The sequence below is a fragment of the Oryzias latipes genome, chromosome 12, assembly GCF_053564925.1.
Source record: "Oryzias latipes strain Hd-rR chromosome 12, Olatipes_Hd-rR_3.1".
Taxonomy (NCBI): Eukaryota; Metazoa; Chordata; class Actinopteri; order Beloniformes; family Adrianichthyidae; genus Oryzias; species Oryzias latipes.
The window spans coordinates 4,858,924-4,881,256 of record NC_136248.1 but is presented as its reverse complement, the minus strand read 5'-3'; the positions used below and the strand labels follow the sequence as shown (position 1 = coordinate 4,881,256).

General features: G+C 43.5%; 1 protein-coding gene and 2 long non-coding RNA genes across 11 annotated transcripts in view; 2 read left to right on the top strand and 1 right to left on the bottom strand.

Moving 5' to 3' along the window:
- The first annotated feature begins 2,768 nt into the window (after nt 1-2,768).
- Nucleotides 2,769-5,437, top strand: LOC110016117 (uncharacterized). The gene is made up of 2 exons (XR_002291394.3): nt 2,769-3,056; nt 4,518-5,437. It is a non-coding gene; the product is annotated as an uncharacterized LOC110016117 (long non-coding RNA).
- On the bottom strand, nt 4,321-9,913 carry LOC144996287 (uncharacterized). Its single transcript, XR_013659286.1, has 2 exons — nt 5,875-9,913; nt 4,321-5,514 (listed from the first exon to the last, which is right to left on the bottom strand). It is a non-coding gene; the product is annotated as an uncharacterized LOC144996287 (long non-coding RNA).
- A 250-nt stretch (nt 9,914-10,163) lies between these two features.
- The window catches only part of whrna (whirlin a), a 201,559-nt gene continuing 189,389 nt past the window's right edge, over nt 10,164-22,333 (top strand). For 2 of the 9 annotated variants that reach the window (XM_078955685.1, XM_078955684.1), the window contains exon 1: nt 10,164-11,619. In XM_078955685.1, coding sequence (XP_078811811.1) covers nt 10,876-11,619 — 744 coding nt within the window. In that variant the 5' untranslated portion in view covers nt 10,164-10,875. The remainder of the gene's footprint in view (nt 11,620-22,333) is intronic. The other 7 variants (XM_078955686.1, XM_078955687.1, XM_078955682.1 and 4 more) reach the window with 7 other exon arrangements.

Below are 22,333 nucleotides of genomic sequence, written 5' to 3'. Positions count from 1 at the left end.
GAACACCACACGCCTGAGGGGAAAACACGCCTCGACCACTGAAATCTGCTTTTGGAACACAAAAGCCAGTTTCAGCATCAGGAGAAAAACGCAAACATGCCGTGAAAGCACATGCAAATGCAGAGGAGCCAGTGGCATCATTGACTGTACATGGGATCTGGATTGAGTGACACCCCCCCCCCCCCCCCCTAACCTGGGCTTACTTGAAATGTGTTTCCTAGACCACAAGACATTAAACTATGACACTGATCCTTTCCTGTTTCATGTGATGGCGGAGTACGACTCCAAAGGCTTCTATATAGTGGGATACTTCTCATAGGTATAAAAAGAACATTTTTCTAAATTCAAGATTTTTAAATTATTATTGCTCCAGGAGGTCAAAAATTAAAAATCCTGATTTTAATGTCCTATTTGTAGAAAAAATAACCAACTAAAGATCATAATGTTGCTTATATCCTCACCTAACCTACCAAAAAGAAAGTCACTGCTGACTCCAAGAAGACTTATTTGGAGAAATAAACAGCTGTTAGTCAGTCATTCTATTGGCCAGAAGAACTATTCTTGCTCTGACACGTGTTTTTTTTTAACCTTTATAATAACCCTAAATTTTGTTATGACAACTTTTCTGTAGTGTAAGTTATTCAAGTTATAAGCTGACCAATCAGATGCCTCAATAAAAGAATGTGGTCTCACGTTAAATGTTCAAAACGTTCAACGATTGACAGATTCTCCTGAACCAGCTTCCAAGTGGTAGGGGTGTGGCCTTCCAACAAGCTCACTCCTGATTGGTGAGGGTGATTGCCATGGAGGTGCTGACTCAAGCCGACTCGGACCAATCCCTGCCATCATCTGACTCCACCATGGCGGCATCTGTATTGCGAAAAAATGGCAACTGAATTGACTTGACATGGTTGAGTCAGAAGTAAGACATTTTCAATGGGTGACGTTACAATCACTCGGCCCAGTTCTCAGATACAGTCAATGATTGGGATTCAAACCAGGAACCATCTCTCACTGAGATGTTGGTTCTGACCAGCACAACATTGTGCAAAAAATATGTTTATGTGACACCTTAAACACCTTAAACGCAGCACATTGGTGTAACAGGGTATGCCATTATTTCTGAAATGAGGGTAGTAAGAAGCAAAAAGTCACTCAAACACAAATAAACTGCAATGAGCGACCTTGGTCGCCTTTCAGGCAGATTACTCAGCAGTGTTTTACTTGGTTACTCCCCTAGGGGGGGTTCAGTTAATCAACTCACCTGTTCAGTGTCCTATTTAAGTCCAGGTGTGCAGTTGTTCACTCTCTTTACCGCAAGCGCTGCGTTCGTCGCCCCACCCTCCTCCCCGGCTTCCACCTGTGAGATCCGTTAGGGGTAGTTATTACGCAAAAGTTTTCTGGAAATCTTTCCTCATGGAATATTTTTTTTTTTACTGCATGAGTTGTCTGACTGAAATATATCATGGGAAATTTCCCCATAATTCAGTTACTTTCCAGTACTGTTAATCCAAAATTTTCTGTCTTTCTGTCCAATTAAAGAGGCACTGAAAGATACATGGGCTTGTTGCTAAAAAAATTTTTTTAGATTATGCATAACATTTAGGGGAAAATCAAAGATGCAGACCTGAATGTGTAATGTTGTTTTGGTAATAATTTTTGTTTTGAAGTTTTCGAATTTGAAGATAAATTCCTTGTGCATGCACTGAACTTGGCCAAAAAAGCCGATTCCAATTTTTTTCTTTTGCAGAAATTTGTGATGAAGACGATGGCCATTTTTAAAGAAGGTTGGCCGACAGATGAGAGGTACATGACCACGAAAACCAAGAATTCATTAAAAAAAGAGACTTGCAGAACATTTCCTGCCATTGATCTCTGCTCTCCCCACAGCTCTGCTTCAGTTTCATCCAAATCCTGACAAAAGTGTTTGTTTCAGCTCTTTCTGGAGTTTCTGTCTGCTCAGCTGATGCTGAAGTTGGTGTTTTTTTCTCCAGAGAACATCTCCTGTGGGGTTGGAGTTTCCTTTGGAAGCGCAGGACATGAGTCCTGCCTAAAGAATGTAGATGATTTTTGTTCATGAGTTTGTCACATGGCAGGATTTTCCTGTGAAGATGCTGAGTGCGGAAGTTTGACACACATCATCAGAGGCCTTCCGTCCTATGCTTGTTTTCCTACAAGTTATGGGAATGTGATGATTCTCCTAATCATTGCAGGGACTCTGAAGGCTGTGAATGAGGTGGAGGAGCTCCGCCTCGTGTCCTCACAGGGCAAATCTGAAGAAGCATGACATTTGAACAGTTGGGTGGAAAAACATGACACAGTGAGGGTGAAAAGCAATAAGGCAGGGGTTAGTCTCATGCCCCACATGAGTACCTGTGTAAGTGAGAGGTTAGCAGGCTAGTGACTGAAAAATGAAGCAAAGCGAAGCATCTCTTGTCCATCAGAACCTGAGTTTGTTCTTCTGTGTAAGCACTCTCACTCATATTGATGCACTTTTTTTTTTGGTTCGCCGGACAGCTTTCACGCAGTTTGAGCTGGAATCGAAGGTCTCTGTTTAGCCTTGAACAGATGCAGTTAGGTCCCTCAAATACAATTTGTGACGGTGTGGCACCGTCAGATGGCAAAGGGGACCCACACCGTGTAATTATTTTATGTGTATTTATTCATTTTATGTATAAAACTAATTCCTGTGATGCCACCTGGAGGATAATGAAGAGCCACGCCCAATGGGAGGGGCTTAACATTCAAAAGGGAGCATCACAGGTAGAGAAAAGAGGTGACGGAGGTGTTGTGTGTGGATTTGGCCCTGCGTGGAGCTATTGCAGAGCTCAATTGTTCTTGAAATAAGGAAAAGAACCCACTCACCTTGGTGAGGCCACCCGGATCCACCCCCTCTTTCTCAGTGGATGGAGTCCTCGACGGAGGAGCTGTGGTTGTTGTGGGATCTTTCTCCCCAAACCTCTGCGTTCTCACCTTTTTGTGGCTGTCCTCTGCGATCCCACTTCTGACACCAAGTTTTCGTGGGGTCCCGCTGGGATTAATGCAGAGGCACCAAGGTGAGTGGGTGCCACACCATCACACATTTAAAAGGTAAAAATAAAAGAGAATTAATTAATTATTCACGTAAGAGTAAAGAAAAGTACTGTAATTATTGAGGAACACTTTGAATTTTTGTGGTTCATGGTCTAAAATGTGTTTGCAGATGCTGAAAAATTTGATAAATGGTGTTTACTTACTAAATTTTCAGCACTTAAGGTGCACTTAAAAGGCTTCTTTTTTTTCTTCAAAAAACAATGGGCGAATTATTATAAGGAGCCCCTAACATTTGAATTAGTTCTGGTTAAACCTACTGATGTCGAAGCCATTTTGAGAGAAACACGACGCTCTGACAGCACAAGAAGGGTGTTTTAGTATATAGTACAGTGGGGCAAAAAATTATATAGTCCATTACCAATTGTGAAAATTCTCCCACTTAAAAAGATGAGAGATGCAATGATCACAAGAACGGTGAGCAAAAATCCCAGAACCCCACGGGGGACCTAGTGAATGACCTGCAGAACCAAACAAAACCAAACCTGCGGGACCAAAGTAACTAAGGCTACCATCAGGAACACACGACGCCACCAGGGACTCAAACCTTGCAGTGCCAGACGTGTCTCCCTGCTAAAGCCAGTAAATGTGCAGGCCCGTCTAACGTTTGCTAGAGAGCATTTGAATGATCCAGAAGTGGATTAGGAGAATGTCCTATGGTCAGATTAAACCTATAAGTAAGAATCTACTAGTCGTGTTTGTAGGAGAAAGAATGCTGTGTTGCTTTCAAACAACATACCTACTGTAAAGCATGGGGGTGGAAACATCATGCTTTGGGGATGATTTGACCAGGATGACTGATGCGTGTGAAGGAAAGAATGAATGGGGCCGTGTATCGGGAGATTTAAAGGGAAAAGCTCCTTCCATCAGCAAGGGCATTGAAGATGAAACGTAGCTGTGTCTTTCAGCATGACAAGGATCCCAAACCTTCTTAGAAGGTAGTAAAACACGTGAGAGAACAGATGTTCAATAATGAAACTTTTGTTTTCCTTTATAGGGGAAAAATCCTGTTACACATCACTGCTGCTTTACAAACACAACAAAGAGGACTGTGGATCCACATCCAAACAGGATTGAGGATTGTTGCATTAATTTCATTTTATATTCCAAGAATAAACGGTTCCAAAGCTTTAGAAAGTTAGTTACAGCCCACTGTAACTAAGCAAAAGTACTGCCTTATCATCATAAATCTACTTGCGTAAAGTAAGATGTATTGTACAAAAAATACAGTGAGTTGTACAATTTTTAATCAAATTTACTCAAGTAACTGAGTAAAGGTAACTTATTGCTACCACCTCAGGAGAAGAAGGACTTTGATTCAGATTTCACATGAAGAAGCAGATTTTATATTTGGTGACTGAGTTCCAGTGTCTGACTGAGCGGCCATGAGCCTCACTCATCTTTTCCATCTTTCTCTCTTTGGATAGTCGCTCTGCTGGCAGAAAGCGTCTTTGTCTCTTTTCCTGAAGCGGAGAGGAAAGAAAAACTCTGGGGTCAAACTAATGAGCTCTGCAGGCGTTTGTGACACAGAGATGTCATCAGTCATCTTTAAACCCAGACCAGCCAAACATGGTTTGGACCTCATCGTCAGCAATCAACAGATTCCAAGTTCATCTGGTGAATCCTCCGTGTCTTATTTTCCCATACAGCAAGTAAAGATCTACGTCTTCTGAGAGAAGCAGTTATTTGCTTGTTACTGTTTCAGGCTGAACACATGAGTCCTCACCCGGACTGCAGCCTCCACTTTTGGTGACTGCCCCAATCTACATCTAGATATTTTTGCTGAATTTAACTGAACATGTTCTTGTACAGGCTGGACTTCCTTTCTGGGATTGTTATTTTTTTCCCTAACCCTTGAGTTTGACGTCTTTCATATTTTCCTCATAGTTGTACAGTTTTTTGTTGCTGCTGTTATGGTTGAAGTGTTTGTTTCTGTCCATTATATTTTACCTCTGTTTGGTAGCTTTTCCATTTTCCTGTGGCTGTTGAGGATTAAGAAAATCCTCACCTGTCTCGGGTTCAAAAGTCCCTTTTTTGTCTCTGCTCCTGTTTCCAGAAAATATCCTATCCAGTAAACCCTGTTTAGTTTGAGGTTTCTTATTTCTTCCGCTTGTAAAAACTTGCAGTTTTACCCTGAAAGGAGCAGCTTTGTGCTTTCTAAAGTCTTCGTGCTCTGTGGTTCCTGAAAGTGTCAGTCAAAAGAGGCAGCAGCACAGACTGAATGCTGTGCAGGTGTGTCTGGCTGCAGAGATGTGGGTTTTGGCTGCTGTTGGGTAGTATGACCCAACTTGCATCTGTGTGTTCATGCTAGCACACCAAAAAAATAAAACAGAAATTGGAACAAAAATATTTTTTAGCAGCCTACCATGCGTCAGAGCAGGATTTGTGCAGCTCCTCATCAGGATGGACAACATCTTCCTGACTCTGTACACAGAAAACACTCAACTTTGAAAAGAAATTTATCATTTGAATTTATACAGTTTGCAGATAAATGTGAAGTTTTGAATCCTTAGGAAAAAAACACGATTAGTAAAGAAAATCTTTTATGTTTAAACTTTTCTCTCAAAAGTTCTTCTCAGAATTAGAAACGTCCGTTTTTAGCTGAAGAAGCAACGCAACTCCATCTGTAGCTTTAATAAACATCCATTTTTTAGTGGATTTTCTGCTATTTGATTTGATTACTTAGCACTTTATTTTTAAAAAATATGTCCTGATTTAGTCCACTTCAACACATTTGTGTGTGACTGAGTTTTGCATCCAAAAAATGTGAATCATAATTCAAACCTTTGTTCACTTCTCCTCGATAAACTGCACGAACATCCTGTTTGATGGGAAGGTGGGAAATCTGCTGCATCCTCAGCTCTGCTGCCAGAACGGCACAGCGGAGCGGCTGGGACCATCCTCTGCAGATGACATTGGCACTGCTTCCTGTTCAGTATCGATCCCTCCGCTAGGTGCTTTTAATTCCACTTTGCTCTTTTTGGCTGCAGCTGAAGAATAAAAGAAGCACATTCTACTTTACCATGAAGAGGCCTGCAGACACAGAGCCATGAGAAAATCAGAACAGAGAGAATAAAGAGGTGTATTTGGGCCTGTTTTGTCTGAATTAAAACAAATCAATGAAGTTGTAGCTTTTTCTTTACAATCCTCTTAGGAACAAAATATAAAAGAGAAGTACAAAATGTAAGGACAGAAAATAACAAACGCACGCATCTTGTATGATGCCTGTGTGATTCTTTGTGAATTCAAACCTATTTTCATCCACAGAGAGAAAAGTTGTTTTTGTGTAGGTTTTTTTGACACCTTTACCACTAGACGCTATGTTAACGGTAGAACTTTGAGCAGACCCCGACCAGCATGTGAGGGGTACAACAACAGAGTCTTCACTCTGTACGACCACGAGAGGCAGAGATTTTTTCCAGGGAGAAAAGGAGCAGCTGATCTTTTTCCTCATTTATCTTTCCTTGTCAGGCAAAGATCACACCATAATGATTCAAGAGTCCTCCCATCGCGGAGTGTTGGAACATGAGTAGACCGAGGTGCAGGGGAATCTTCATGATCGTTTATCAGTGAACCTTGTCAACAAACTGGAAGGTTATCGATCAATCAATGAATAATGACAGCAAACAGTTACATGAATAAAAAAACTGAACTAAAGACCTGAATTTGTTCCATGGAGCGGATGTGTCAGTTTTACATAATCCTCCTCAATCCTTCTATTTTTTCTGCACTATGTCAGAAAGTTAACTAATAAGATTAAGTTTACAGTCCATATTAGTCCAATGCTAAAATCCAATTCACTTGCGACACATTGAAGGAATAACATTGACTTTGGGTTGTAGTACCAATTGCAAACGCCAGGTGTCACTATTTAGCATTCTGGACATGTTAAAAAATATACATTATCATTTGAGACTTTTGCATGAAGTATTGATATATTTTGACAAATACATTCTTGGTAAAAATTATTTAGTGTCTAAAAATTATGTCAAATTCACAATCCTTCATAACACACCAATTTCAGAGATGATGCTAAATCCAGGGATTAGTTAAAGTGGAAACAGGTGAGGCTTTTCTTTGCTCTTAATGAACCACAGCCAACACATAAAGGACATTATAAGAGGAAGATAACAGGTGGAAAACAGAGGAAGTGCAGCTTCATTCTCCAGATTACACAAAAAAATTGGGAAAAAATGGAGCAACAATTTATTTATTTTTTTGTCTGTTAGAGAAATAGAAATCTCCTCAGAGCTAAAAAATGTTCAGGTGCGTGTTCACCCTCACCAGAGGTGGACTCGGAGAAGATGAGCTGACAGCAGGAAGAAGAGCAGAGCCTTTGGTTTGTCCTCATGTTTACCCACAGAGGACAAACTGTCACAACTCATGGCAGCTCCTGTTAGTTCGTGCAGTCCACACATCTGACAAGGAATAAAGAAAGAGGGCAGCTGCCAACAACGTCGTTAGCCGTCTGCTCGGACATAAATTTGAAGAACTGCCTGTTGGGAAACGTCCGTTATTTGGCTTGCTGCAACTCGGACATTCATCTCGGACAGCAGAGTTTGTAAAACCTTGTTTCAGAAGTTTCTACGTGCAGTCAGAGGAACCTGAGACGAATTCCTGGGTCTTTAAGTCTGGACTCCATCTCCCTGGTGTACACAGCATCAGGGAGGTGGGTGAGACAGAACAGTCATTCAGCCACAGCAGTAAGTGAGGTTTTTAAAGATGAAATAAGTCAATGAAAGGAGGAAGCTCTTTCCCCCCACCGCTGCTCATGCTGCGTCTCAGAAGACTCACAAACTTAGGCATGAAGTCATCTGCTTTGGACCCCCCCGTTTGAGGTTTTTTATGGCTAAAGTAATCCAGGAAATCCTTGACAGCATCCTTCACTGAGGGTTCAAAACTGTAGAGGTTAATCCAAATGGCCTCACTTATCACTGGAATGGCCCAGAGGTGTTTTTTAAAGCCCTTTTGCATTTGTCACCCTCCACCGTGAGTTGGCCGCTGTGAATTTCTCAAATTAGAACCGCAACTTCATGGAGAGTTGTTACGAGTCTGAGGAGATTTTTTTTTCTCCCAGTAGTCCGACTGAGTCCCTGCGATCAATGCCAAGGTGAAGTGAATGATATTTCTTCTGTACAGAAAAGGAAACCAGCACCAGGAGGGAAACATGAGAGTGAATACGCCGTCAACGTTATTTATGTAACTCCTTTCAAACACAAGTGGAACTCGAAGTGCTTTACAAAATAGAGTGCATGCTGTCAGGGACTCGTTAACCACAAACAGCACCAAACAAACACAGTGAAGGGAAACAGGGGGGCAGACAGCGGGGTCACCAGCACCAAGCAAGCAGAATGACCTCCCTCAAATGTAAGGAATATCACCGTTTGCAGTCGAATGCGGTAGTTGTAAATCCATCACAATCAATGAACCAAAACAGACTCTATCATTCTTCTCTAAGGGTCCTCAACTAAACCTAACATCCGCTTTGATCCTAACGGTTTAACTAAAACTTCACCTGTTCTTTGTGAACTCCTCTCCTGAAGCATCAGCTCTGCTGCTCAGACGTGTGGAGCCACAAAGATTTTTCCTTTGAATCAGAAACGTGACGCCAAATGCCAGGATCAGATCTTCATGATTGTGCTGTTTAAATAGGGAAATACCACAAGTCTGTAAACATTATAGGGTTAACTTTTACGCTGAAATCAAAGCTTTGGTTCAGTAAAGATAGAAATGTCTTACCTTGTTGAAATCCTGCTCCGATCATCTTTTGATCTGCTGTAAAAGAATTCTCTCTGATCTTTTAATTATGATCGTACCGTTTTTAGCCAAACTAAAAAAAAAAAAAACGGTCATTTTCTAGGCCATAGTTTCTGCAGGGCGGCAGGAATTCATTAGAAATTTACCTCAAAGTTGTGGACGGGAGTGTTGGCGTGGAATAAGCCCACCGTTTCACTTCCCTGTTGCTGAGAGCTTTTTGTTTACATGCTCTCCCACTAGCTTACAGCCCCTCACACACCCAACCTAAATTTGTAACAAAAATGGCGAGCAATACTGGAGGTATCCAGTCGTACAGTTTTGAGCAAGATGTATCAGAATGGAGCGGAGCAGGAAGCGTATTTTTATACGTCACAAATATATTTTTCAAATGGCTCTGTTTTTGTCTACCTTTAATTCACAACAATTTAAAAAAGAAATACTCAGAAATGCAATTTTTATCCTAAACTCTTAGGACGTGGCGTCCACCAGTAGTTCCTTCTGCTTAAGGAGCTCTGTGACGACATGTTTAGACGGTTAGCTCAAATATTCCCTCCAGTCTTAAGAGGTTCATTTTCTTTCTATACTCATCAGAGTGGGTCTTTAAGCTTAGCTGGTATTTATTTCAGACCTTTGAATTAGTGTTTGCGTTTTCTTAAATATTTTACAAGTTTTTTGCTTTTTGCATTATTAACTTGTTGAATTTGGCAGCTTTTATATTCTTTCTAATTCCATTTCATGGAAACTTTATCTTCTTCATTCTAGAATTCATCAAATTGCTTCAGCATTTACAGATTCAGCATTCACACTTGGATTATCATTGGCAATGCAAATGTCCAAGTTTCTCTTAGTATAATATAAATAAAATGTATTGATAATACAAGAACCATGTGACCCAGATTTAGCAACATTCTTAAAAACTAAGAGCCTTTGGCTCGTCATAAAATCTTGAATTTCAGACCTATGAGAAAAGCTCCTTCATAGAGAAGATACTTCATAAATGTGTGCTGGACAGCCCCATGACTTCTCATCACCTGAGGGGCTGGGAACTCCTGAGGATGGAGGCCTGCTAAGACCATGGCAAAAAGAAGAATGAGCAGGAATGCGCGTGACCTTTGAGTCTTTTTTTTTTGCCCTGCAGTTCAGCCACCTGCTGAAGCGACCCTTCTTAGAGCAACCGGGGCGCTTTTCACAGTCGTTTAATTGGTTTCATGACCAAACTGAGCGGAAAAACTGTGACCGTCATGACCTCATTGGTGCCCCCCTGCAGGCTGTTTGCTGGAGTCGGTGTCGTCGGCTGAACCGGAGTGGAGGCGGGTTTTGGTTGTTGCGGGTTGCGTCATTTCCGGACAGAGGACGGCGAGACACGTCGGAGCCGCAGCTTCTCAGTCGCTGTAGTAACGTCCGTGCGTGGATCGGGAGGCTCGGCGCTGCGCGTTTGGAGTTCCACGGCTGTTTTCTTGGCGTTTTTCCTGTTCCGGTTTGGTGAAACCTGAGACGCAGCGGAGGACTGAGGTCCGGACGCGGAGCGGAGACGCGCGTTTGAACTTTTTCTGCTGTTTGTCAGCGTCTTGGACTTGCTTCACCTTCGCTGGCAGCTTTTTTTTTTTTCATACAGTGAATGAAATCAGCTGAACTCCAGGTGTGGGGGTTTGTTTTCTTTCCTGGAGGGGGCTGATCACGGAGCGGCGGACACCAGAGAAGCGGCGGCTCGGCAGCCACCTGACCTCCTGGAAAATAAGACGGCAGCTGATGACACTCCGGCTCAGAGCCTTACGTGGCGCATTAAGCTCTCTGTGGAAACGAGGCGTTTACTTATATAACTTCAGGTAACTCCCAAGTCATTTGCTGGAATTAAATTATTTGGACTCTAACCTTCATCCGGTGCGTTTGGGTGACGCCGCATGAGCCCCAACATGCGTGGAACAGGAGCGCAGGAGGGCACGCCGCTCTGATCCCGCGCCACCACCCGCTCATGCGCGTGTCCTAACCCGCAGCGGTGTGGCGCCGTGTCCGAGCCCCTCTGCAAGGATGAGCAGCACCGACCTGGAGCGCATGTCGCTCAGCTCTTCCGCGAACTCGGTGGCCTCCAGCGCGCGGACGCTGTCGGCCAACGTCAGGAAGCTCCACAACGCGCTCAACCTCCTGCTCAACGACTTCGAGAGGGAGCAGTTCATCCACTGCCTGAACGTCTACCACTCCAAGAGGAACGTGTACGACCTGGTGCAGACGCTCAACGTCATCCTTAACGCGCCCAGCAAGCGGCAACTTCTGCCCATGCTGCGGCTGGTCATCCCGCGCTCAGACCAGCTGCTCTTCGAGCAGTACACCTCAGAGGGCCTGTACCTGAAGTCGGATTTAGTTGCGAGCAATGGCACCCCAGAACCGCCCCCGGGGGACTTCCCCGGTGGCAACCCCACGACACCGGGTCATTTGTCGCCCATCCAGCCGGCCGACGGTCAGGTGGCGCTGCGCGGCTCTCCGGACAGCTTCAGCACCAGCAGCGATGGGACAGCTCCGCTGGTGCCGCTCCTCGGGAGGAACTTCATCCACGAGCCCCCGGGCGAGCTGCGCCAGGTCACCATGAAGAGGCACAAGAGCCAGGAGGGGCTGGGCTTCAGCATCCGCGGCGGCTCGGAGCACGGCGTGGGCATCTACGTGTCTCTGGTGGAGCCGGGGAGCCTGGCGGAGAAGCAGGGGCTGCGGATCGGTGACCAGATCATGAAAGTCAACGACAAAGTCTTCGACAAAGTGACGCACGCAGAAGCGGTGAAGGTGAGTCTACCTGTTCCCCGTCCAGCCCCGCACCCCCAAACCCGCAAGGCAAATGGTTGAGTTGTTGCGTGGAGTCGTGAGAGTCAGGGAAACACGCGGCCTTGACCTTCAACTGCGGGGTGTTAGTGATGCGCCTGGCATCCGAGCTGTCATTGATTTTCCAGAGATACTGCTGAGCGCGCGCGGGTTGGGTCTGGGGGTGGGCTGGGGAGTCAGCTGCTTGACTGAGGGGACAGAGCGCATGTGTGATTTGGGTGCCTCGGAACTGTCCATGGTCCTGTAAATCCTGTGGGTTTGCCTCCAGTTCTGCTCTGATTGACAGGTGAACGTTGTGTCTGTGTGGCTGACATGGACTCTGTGCTTGCTGGCACTGAGTCATTTTCTATCTTTAGCTGATCTCAGAATGGCCTGCCTGTTCTCATGTTCTATAATATTTTATAAATAATATTTAACCAAAGGTCCTCCATAGTCACTATAATGCTTTTTAGTTTAAAAAAAAACAACAAAAAAGAACAACTTTAACTTCAGTCCACGTTATCACGCAGCTAGATGTGTAAAATTAGTTCTTCACCTTTGACCCAACCGCTGGTGGAGCTGTGAGCTGCAGACACAGCTGTGATCAGGGACCATTTGGTGGTTTACCCCCCCCCCCAATTCAACCCTTCAATGCTGAGTGACAAGCAGGCAGGCATTGGTTCCCACTTTTGGAGTCATTGGTATGACTCAGTCAAGGATTTGAACTCAAGACCTTCCAGTCCCATGGTGGACACTCGACCACAAGGCCTGGGTCTATTTGTAGAAGTACCATATTACATTAATTGGCTCCTGCCTTTAGAATTTCAGTTAAGATGAACCGAAGATCAAGTCAGGTCGTACTTTGGTTGGTTACATTAACCTTAACAAATCTAGTAGGACTGGTTTTTGGTCATCGGGTTTCAGGCCAGTAAATCATGTTGCACTCCAATATTTACATTCAGATTTCCGGTCAAAAGTGTTTCGTGCTTTGTTAACATATTTGAATTGAGTGGATATGCTCTCATACTTTTATCAAGTTTAACCAACATGTCATTTTTTGGAGTGTACCACCCAGCCTTTCCTCATACGGTGTTTAAACTGACAGGTCAGATGAATAAATTATCATGAGGTACTGAGCCCTTCAATCAATGGGTATCTTTTTTCCCCTGTTCTTAATGGCTCGGGCACATTCCAGGATGACAGCGCCAGGATTCATTAGACTCAGATTGTGAAGCAGTGGTTCAGGGACCATGAGGCGTCATTTCTTTCACACGTGGGTGTGTCCAGAGAGCCCAGACTTAAAACATTTAGGACGTGACCTGCCAGCAGTCACATTCTGCTGTTGTCACACAAAAATCCGGGGTTTTGCTGAAAGATAAATGCAGCTCTGGATGTTAGCATTGTTGGTGACCTGAGTGATGCTGAGGTGAATGTATGCAGAAATCAAAGCTTAGGATGATCAAATAGAACAGTGTTTAAAGATCCACCGTGATAAAAATGGTCTTTTTGCTGTTTTTAGAGGGGTTTTACCATGCAAAATTAACCTTTTCTGAGCATTTAAGGGTACTACAGCATTAATTTCTCACAAACAACCCCAAAGCAGTGGTTTGATTTATTCACGCATTTCTGAGTATTCCTTTAAAAACCTGTCTCTGAGCCCTAGCCCCTCCCAACTAACAAGTGGGTTCTCACATTGTGACATCACAAAGTGAGAACCAGCCCCTCCCCGGAAGAGTCTGCGCTGCTAACACCACCCCCTGGCTAACAGACACACCCACTTTCTCCACGGACTGGCTAAACATTATAAAAAACGGATTTAATAAATAAGCAAAAAGAAACATAAAGGCAAAATAAAACGAAAGCACATAACATAAAAAAAACCCTTAGGCTAAAAACATAACACAATAATACTTGGTTGTAAAATATCATAGATGACTTAAAGCTTGGCTATAAAAAAGAGTCTTAAGTCGAGTTTTAAAAATGGACAGTGAAGAAAGACGCTCGTCTAATATCTAGCGGCAAAGCGTTCTAAAGCTTCGGAGCACAGATAGAAGAGGCTTATTCCCCACAACACTTCCCTCTAGACCTCGGCACCTCAAGCAGAAGCTGATCAGTGGACCTGAGACACTGGGCTGCAGTTTAGGGAGAAGGAAGCTAAGAGAATCTTAAAGTAAACTCTAAAATGAACAGGCAGCCAGTGAAGGGAATTCAATTCAATTCAATTTTATTTATTTAAAGAAGCCCAAATTCACAACAACAGTCGTCTCGATGGGCTTCGTATCGGTAATTGAAAAAGTAAAACATAAAATCAAAAGGATCATGAATACATAGAATTCAATAGGAAAATACTTAATTGAACTAACAAACTGACTAAACCAAACTGGACATCCCTGCCCTTAAACCCTCCTTTGCGGTAAGGAAAAACAGATTACGGAAAAAATGAAGAAACCTCAGGGGTGCCCACATGAAGGAGGGATCCTCCCCCAGGACAGACAGGCGATTTACCAGAACTCTTAGAGAAGAATTAACTTATCTAACCCTACAACAACATATTTAAAGTCCAGCAGACAAGCTGGCGAGGGAAGCCAGGATTGGTGTGATGTGGTCCCTCTTTTGCACTCCGACCAGGACATGAGCAGCAGCATTTTGAAAGGGCTGCAGACGTGAGAGGGTCCAGCTTAAAATCACTATCCATTTTAAACCCCAAATTTATAACAGACTGTTTAACATGTGGAGCCAGGGGACCCAAATCCACCTTGGAAGGGTCACAGGACCCGCTTGGACCAAACACCATCACTTCTGTTTTTTGGTCTTAAAACTCAAAAAGCTTAGGGCAATCCAATCTTTGATTTCTTGTAGAAAGGACAGGAGTTGTGTTACAGAGGAACCTTTTTGTTGATGGAAACATAGAACTGACCATCGCCTCGGGTGTATTGAGTCCCTGTGGTGGTGGAGGGACCTGGACTGGAATTCATGTGGCTTGCGATGAAGAGGGTAGCTGGTCTGGTGCAGCCGGTGATTAAAGATGATTTGGAGCCTGGATTGGTTTCCTGTGGAATAGCGGGTGGTCGAAGATGGTGGCTACAAGGTTGGTAGGATTTCTTGGTGAGGCAAAACACAGAGTGGGCCAGCATGTAGATGGTAACATAGTACCGGTACTTAGCATAAAGCTTGGCCTGACAGTGTAGCATTGGGTCAAGAAGCAGACGGACTGTTAAATTTCTAAAAAAAAAAAAAACTCCTGCCGCTCTGCAGAAACCATGTTCAAGAAAACGACATTTTTATTTTATTTTAAAGGAAAAATGGCATAATCATAATTAAAAGACCACTGGGAACACTTTTCCAGTAGATAAAAAGATTATCATAGTGGGACTTTGGTGGTTCTACTTTTCTGCCTCTTGTCGGAGTTTTCTCAATAAAACACTGAAGAGTTCCATGAATTCCTGCACTCTCACTCCTCGCTTTTCTTACTTCTGCGTTTATTTTCTACATGCCACAACATCAGCATATCTCATTTTCTGAAGACTCTCCACCTCCGGCCTTCCATATGATTTGCTCTTATTGATTGTTTTTATGCTGCCACTCCTGCTTGGCCCCTTATTGTTAGAAGCCCGACAGGTCCGGCATGCAGCCAGAACGAAAGACGATCAAACCAGATCAAATCCCTCTGGAGGTCATTAATGCTGTCGTTCACTTTTTTAATGCATTTTTTGTTCAACTTAAATGTTATTCCAGGCTTTTAGAGCCTGAATCATTTTAACCTTTTAGACTGTGGTTGTCTATTAGAGCAACCAGGAGCTGGGTGAACGGCAGCAGAAGAGCGAGACACGGTAAAGAGCTCTCCTTCTTGTTAACACAATGTTTTTCTGAGAAGATTGTAGTCTAGATTACTGAGCTGACTTACTGAAACTCTGAGTTTCAGCAGCAATTTTATAAGAAGGACAGCAATCTGAGCATTATTCAATACTTGTTTGAGATAAAAGGTGGTAGTGGAGGATCCAACGGAAGGAGACTGGAACTTAACGAGAACATTTGAACACAGAAACAAAACGGTACCTAAACACACAAAAGTAGAAAAATTAAGGCTTTCTATCTTTACAAATACTACTGGATGCCCTCATCCTGGTCTTTGTCATACAAAGTCCATAAATAGTTCAGCATAGATCTGAATGAATGGAGGAAAATCTCCAGATATGATCAGATTCCTGTAACAGACGGGAGCGGGGTCATTTCCTCTCATTTCTCTGGTGTTTGTTCATTCTTGGAAGCATATGTTGTTTTTGCAGCTCTGAGAGCGGCAGCCGGCTGCTGTGATGGAACATCTGGCTCCTCAAATGAAAACATAAAGACCGTCTCTAAAAAGTCACCAGAGCAAAACTCTGCAATAGCATGGTCAAAGAATTGAGTCAAAAAGGAATCACAGGCAGACAGAAGCAGCAGCTTTTGTTTAGTCATAAATCAAAGTCATGGTGGAAACGCAGAACAAAGGTCTTAACTCCTACAAATCACTTGGGTCATGTTTAAAACTACTCGTTTTGTCAGGAACTGGGGGTATAGGACCCAAAATGCAGGAGACTGGGTTTGGTGGTGAAAAGGTAAACACTTCATAAACTTAAACACAAGAAAACCCATAAAGGTGACAAAGCAGATGACCTGACCTTGGAGATTTAAAAACCAGATACTGGAATTCACTGAAGGCAATAAACTGAAATGAAGACAGCTGTAGAACATCATCAACCTAAACCTGGTGTGACTGAATGGGGGGGCCAACTTCAAAACAGAGCATGAACAGAACACACCCGGAATTTGACGCTCGTTGCTGTACGTGCTTTTAGCCCATTGTGTTCACACTGGACAAGCAGGGAGGGGCTTTTTCGCCTTCGCCTTTTTCTACTGTTTCCTAGCGCACGTTCGCCACCTAAAGTTGGAATAGGCTTGGTGCCAAATGTGGAAGCAGTGCAAATCGGATGATTTGGGCACAAAACAGAAAAGGTTTTGTTCATTGCTATTGTACTTGCAATGGTGGACATGGATTACCACCATATTTTCAAATATCTTTACGACATCGAGCTTGTCGCCATGTTTGGGTTCACCAATTAAGCCAAATCCATACGTCACTACCGCATCCATCCGATTGGTCTAAGTCTGACTTGGTTTAACTGGCACCATGCGTTCATTGGCTGTCCATTTTAAACGTAGAGCCCGAAACGGTCTCAGAAACTGACGTAGCTACATTTGAGCGTGAATGCAAGAGCTTTCAATGTAGAAGCCTGTGTTTCCATAAACGCGTTGCAGAGCGCAACGTGAACAAGAACCAAGAAAATAAATCTGACAAAACCAAATCCTCACACTTTTAGCTTGACGTTTTATGACTTTTCTTTTAAAAAGGCCAAACTACTGAAAATGAAAACATTTCTAAGTTTTCCACTTTTATTCTGGTCTGAGACATGTTTTGAAGACTTTCTTATTGTGTGAAAACAGAGACGTTGGCGGCTGTATGTGTGTGAGTGTGTGTGTGTGTGTGGGGGGGGGGGTAGTAGCTGTCTGTTACGTCAGTCTGAGTTCTCACACAAACAAACACTTTGAATGTGACGGCAGGAAGGGTTGGGGGGACCCCTCGACATAAAAAAAGTGTTTTTACGAAGAGCCAAAGTGATAGGTTGGCCAAGCGGCATACAGAATCAAGATCCTCACACAATAGATCCAGTGAGGGAGAGTTGCATAACAATATAAAGATATTTGAGTTGGCTTGTAAGGTAAATGTCAGCAGGTTTGATTGGCAGCACGTCGTGAGTCTGATCCTCATGGTCAGGACGCTGATTCTGAGCTGAAGTTTCAGCATAGATGTGAAATTTACATCAGTGAATGAATGTTATTCAATTCCTGGAAAATGCTCTCAGATAATTATGCCATTGAAAAAAAGACAAGAAAAAAAAACAGGACATGAGACTGTAGGACAGTAGATGTATTGTTTTTTAAACCCCAAACAGGTCACAAATATCCTGAAAAAACAACATTTTAACTTTTGAAAATATTGAGCTGAGCTTTATCCTAAATGAATATAGGTAAAAACAGACTTTTAGTAAACCCGCATCATACTGAGAAGCAACATGGAAGCACTTTAAAGGAAGGTTCCCTCTGAGCTAGGTCTTAAGATTGTGGCTGCTGCATGATAACATGGCAAGTAGGTTACACATCAGAAAATTCTGCCCTGCGAGTTCTCAGCTGCTCTGCATGTTAACATCTAGCCAAATGGGCCTGTCACAAGCGTGGAATCAGCTCCAAGCTGTGATTCCGTTTACAGCCTAACAAGATTCCTTCTTACCGCCTGCTGCCATCTGATCAACACACTGACCATGAGCAGTCTGCAGAGCTGCTGCAGGCCCTCTCACTTCCCACCCCTCTGACATGTGGCCAAGCCTTTTTGCCTGACGGGGTCCCACTGTGGGCTGCGTCTTCAGTGGGCTCTGGTTTGTGATGAAGCCATTTTTTTTTTTAAACGAACAAGATATTTGGTCATTGGCCCAGCAATGAGTTCAGGGAAGAAAGGTTATCCCCTCCATCTCGGATCTTCTTTTAGAATGTCTGTCCCCCAACTCCCAGTCTCCTCAGCCTTGATGCAAATCAAATTAAGAAGGAAGTCAGAGACAGGCAGCCGGCAGAGGATGCTGAGAGGAAGCTGCCAGGCTTCTTGTTGCGTTGCTTCTGGCCAGAATAGAATGGTTTATGTTCAGATGCCTATCCTGTCACATCTCTTCTGTGTGGCTCACAGAAAAGGGGAAGGAGATAATGGAAAGCCCGGCTAAACGCTGATGAGGCAGCTACCCCTGTTACCGGCTCCTGGAAAAAGAACCAGGGTTGGCTCAGATAGTCAGAGGCAGATTCAGCTGTAAACCCTTGACACTTCATCTAGAAGAAACAACAATCTCATCAGAAAATACAACTTCTGTACAGGGAGGGGGGCAGAAGAGTCATTTTCTGAGGACAAGCAGAGATGCATGAGCTCGTGAAAAGCAATGTTGCTGCTTGTGTTGTTGAATTTGGAGTGCAAATGTGTAACGGCAGAAATAAACCTGAGGACTTTGTTTCTTTTTGCAAACGATGAATTTTAAAGCTGCATCAGAAAATAAACACACCTGAACGGTTTAGCAAATGACTGTCTGGGTCCGTAGATATGCTACTTACTACTCAGTATTTTGCAGCCATGCTCGCGGTCTTCTTTGCTTCTAATTTTCTTTCACCTGATTTAGACTGCTGCTCCTCATGTTGGCAGGGATTTAACCTTTCTTCCTTTACTGAAGATGCTGACATGTAGCTGAAAAATATTCAACTTAAGTTTCAAAAGCAGAAGAATCTCTTCGGAGTGAAGGTTTTGCAGCATCTGTACAGATGCATTTCATGTTGCTCTCCGGTTTTTGTGTAAGTTGCGTCTGCATATTTGTGCGACTTCTTTAAAGCAGCCACTGTTGATGGAAGTGCATCCGTCTTTGCTGAAACGGGTCGGGACTGAATCACCTGTCAGGCTGCTGAGAGGAACTGCTCTCACAGAACATCCTGATGAGGGGAGGGGGCTGAAAAATGATGAGAGAGAAAATATTTCTGACCGCTTCAAGAGCCTGACAGGAGAATGTGGGAGTGATAGACAAGCTACGCTTTTGAGGGAAACTTTCCCAGCAGGACTAGTCTCTGTGTTTACAGCTCAGACGACCTGTCATCGCTGACAGAGTGACGGCGCGCTAAAAGCTGTTTGAAGCCAATGTTACTGAGAGAATTAATGGGGCTAAGTGACTATCCACCTGTCCAGGCTCAATTATACTTCCTAGAACAAAAAGAAAATTGTGAAGTTTAATTTTTGTGTCAATGTTTCCCTGAGTTCCTTTCCAGAAATCCAACCTTGTGTGGAAAGTTTTTCTCTCACCTTTAAGAGCTTTTCCTTCACTCCTGTAGAAGAAAATGTTCCTTCTTTCCACCCATCTGTCAGCAGTCCTATTCCACTGCAGACTTGTTATATTGTCATAATTGTCATTTAGTACGAGATTTGGATTTTTGTCACCAAACGTCAACTTTTTGTTCATGTTCAAGCTTCTATGTGGATATATGTGATGCCCGTCAAAGTGTCCATTATTAGAAATTAACAGACAACGCAGAAGCCGGAGGACAGTTATCCCACTTATGCCATGGTCAAAAGAAATAAATATTGAATCAGTGTTTTGTGTTTTATTTTTGTTATTTTTTCAGTTTAAGTCCCCTTTTCACAAAAAGATAACTATTTGATACATGGTGCGGCGCATACGAGTCGGCACCGACCTTGACTGCAGCGGCAAAGGAAAGCGCTATTGATGCATATCCTCATGATGGGATAACTAAGCCATCAGTTCAGAAGGGAAGTCTTACCGTTTGTTTTATCCAGATGATAACGCAAAAGTTTGTTTCAAAGAAGCCAGCGCAGTGATATAGAACATTTAAGCTATGTGACCGGAACTTCTTTTTTAGGTGTGGTGCATCTCTTTTTAATTCACACCAAGTAGCGGTATTCACCCGTACTATGGTATAATTAGGAACAACTGTTTGTTTTGAAAAGCCAAGTTCCGTGTCCGAATTTGGGCCGCCGAGGCGGCCACCTAAACCACATTGCACCGGCCCGTTTTGAGGTCTACTACGGGTGGTGGGCCCATGGAAGAGGTCCCATGTCGGTCACTGGGGCCCGTGGGGACAGCCCCGGTCACCAGGAGCTCACCTGCAAACCCCATCCCCAGGGCTGGCTCCAGAGTGGGGTCCCGGTGACGCCAAGCCTGGCGACGTAACTGGGTCCTTGTTTTTCTTCTAATATTCAATTCAATTTTATTTGTATAGCCTAAATTCACAACAACAGTCGTCTCAATGGGCTTCGTATCGGTAATTGAAAAAGTTAAACATAAAATCAAAAGGATCATGAATACATAGAATAAGGGGTCTTCTGAGCCGTTTTTTTGTCTGGTTTGTCACCCTGGACCTGTCTGCCATAGGAGACCTTGCCAGGGGTTTAAGCCCCAGACAGCTTAGCTCCTGGGATCACTGGAGCTGTCAAACCCCCCACCACATTAAGGTGGCGGTTCACGGGGGAAATAGAGAGAGGGGCAGAAGCTCGGTCCCCCGCGGAGAACTCAGAGTAGTAGAACCGCTTCTCCTCCACATTGGGAGGAGCCAGTTGAGGTGGCTCCGGCATCTAGTCTGGATGTCTGCTGGACGCTTCCCTGGGGAGGTGTTCTCGGCATGTCCCTCTGGGCGGAGGCCCCGGGAAAGACACGCTGGAGAGACTATGTCTCCTGGCTAACTTGGAACGTCTCGGGGTCCCCCCAGAGGAGCTAGAGGAAGTAGCCGCGGAGAGGGAAATCTGAGCACCTTTGCTCAGACTGCTGCCCCCGCGTCCCGGCCCCGGATGAGCGGAAGAAGATGGATGGATGGATGGATGGATGGATGGATGGATGGTTGGTGGGTGTTCGTTTTAAAGACCCACTTCAATGAATATCGTATTTTTGGCGTTTTTAAGATGTTCCTGTAGCCTTTTCTCATTTTTTAATTTAACCTATACTTACCCAGGAAATTTCTCATTGAGATTAAGAAAAACATTTAAAAAATAAAATAAATCAAATACAAATTTTATTTTATGTAAAACAGGTAGAGTTAAAGGTGACTTTCTCCTCTATTCTCAGCCTGGATTTAAAAATACTCAGAGGAATGAGCTCTTTTAACTTCCAGCTTTTTCGTTGAGTGTTCCAAGTGGGGGGGACAAAAGCCTTTTTTCTCAAAATAGAGGACATATATTAAATAATTTAGGATTTAAATTGTGTTCCAGCTTAATTCTTTATTCAAATCTTGTTGGATCAGGAGTCGATGAAAACCGTCATGTGAAAAAACTTGGCTTTGTGACACAGCAACCGCCAAAGGCGGGCCAATGTCTCCCTTCTCCACTTGCTGACAGAAGTATCCATTAAAGTCTTAATTTTCCTCGTCTGAGATGGTATCTGGCTCCAAACTGGATCCTTCAGATTTGAACCAAGTCTTTTTAAATGGAGAATATGTGGCAGGGATGTGTGGACAGGTGAGCTAGTGTCATCATCCTCACCTACCATCATAAACGTAAAATAATAAAATATGTGCACACTAATCTGATGGATAAATGCCATTTATATACATCAATATAATAATTTTTGCCCTTAAAATCTCTGTATTTTTAACATTTCCTCTTTGATTACAGCTTGGGCGGTGAGGTAAGGCAGCACTGAGCTCTGCCTCACGTTAGATTGCACAATCACATGAAACTGGGTTGATTGTGCGCCTTTAGCTGAGTCAGCATATGCTAATAATGTAGGCTTAATGGTTTATATAAGAAAAAGATACATTCTTGACATTTTTATTACATCTTTTTTTTTTTTTACATCTGACATAAAGCCGCTGAAAAGACACAAAGTAAGGCAACCAGTAGTTCTGCTTCAATGAAGAGGACCCTTGTGGGCTCATGTTTGTTCTTTGGTGGTTGCTAATAAAGTTCAAAGTAAAGTAATGGAGCTTTTTATCCAGATAAAGGTCTATGGACTTCGTTTACAAGTAAAGGTTAATCTAGTGTGCCAATTCTATGTTTGGACACTGTTTTATGAAATAATTTTTTGCAGGTTCGAGGGAGGTAGGCACTGAGCAGAAACAAATGACTCAAAGACTG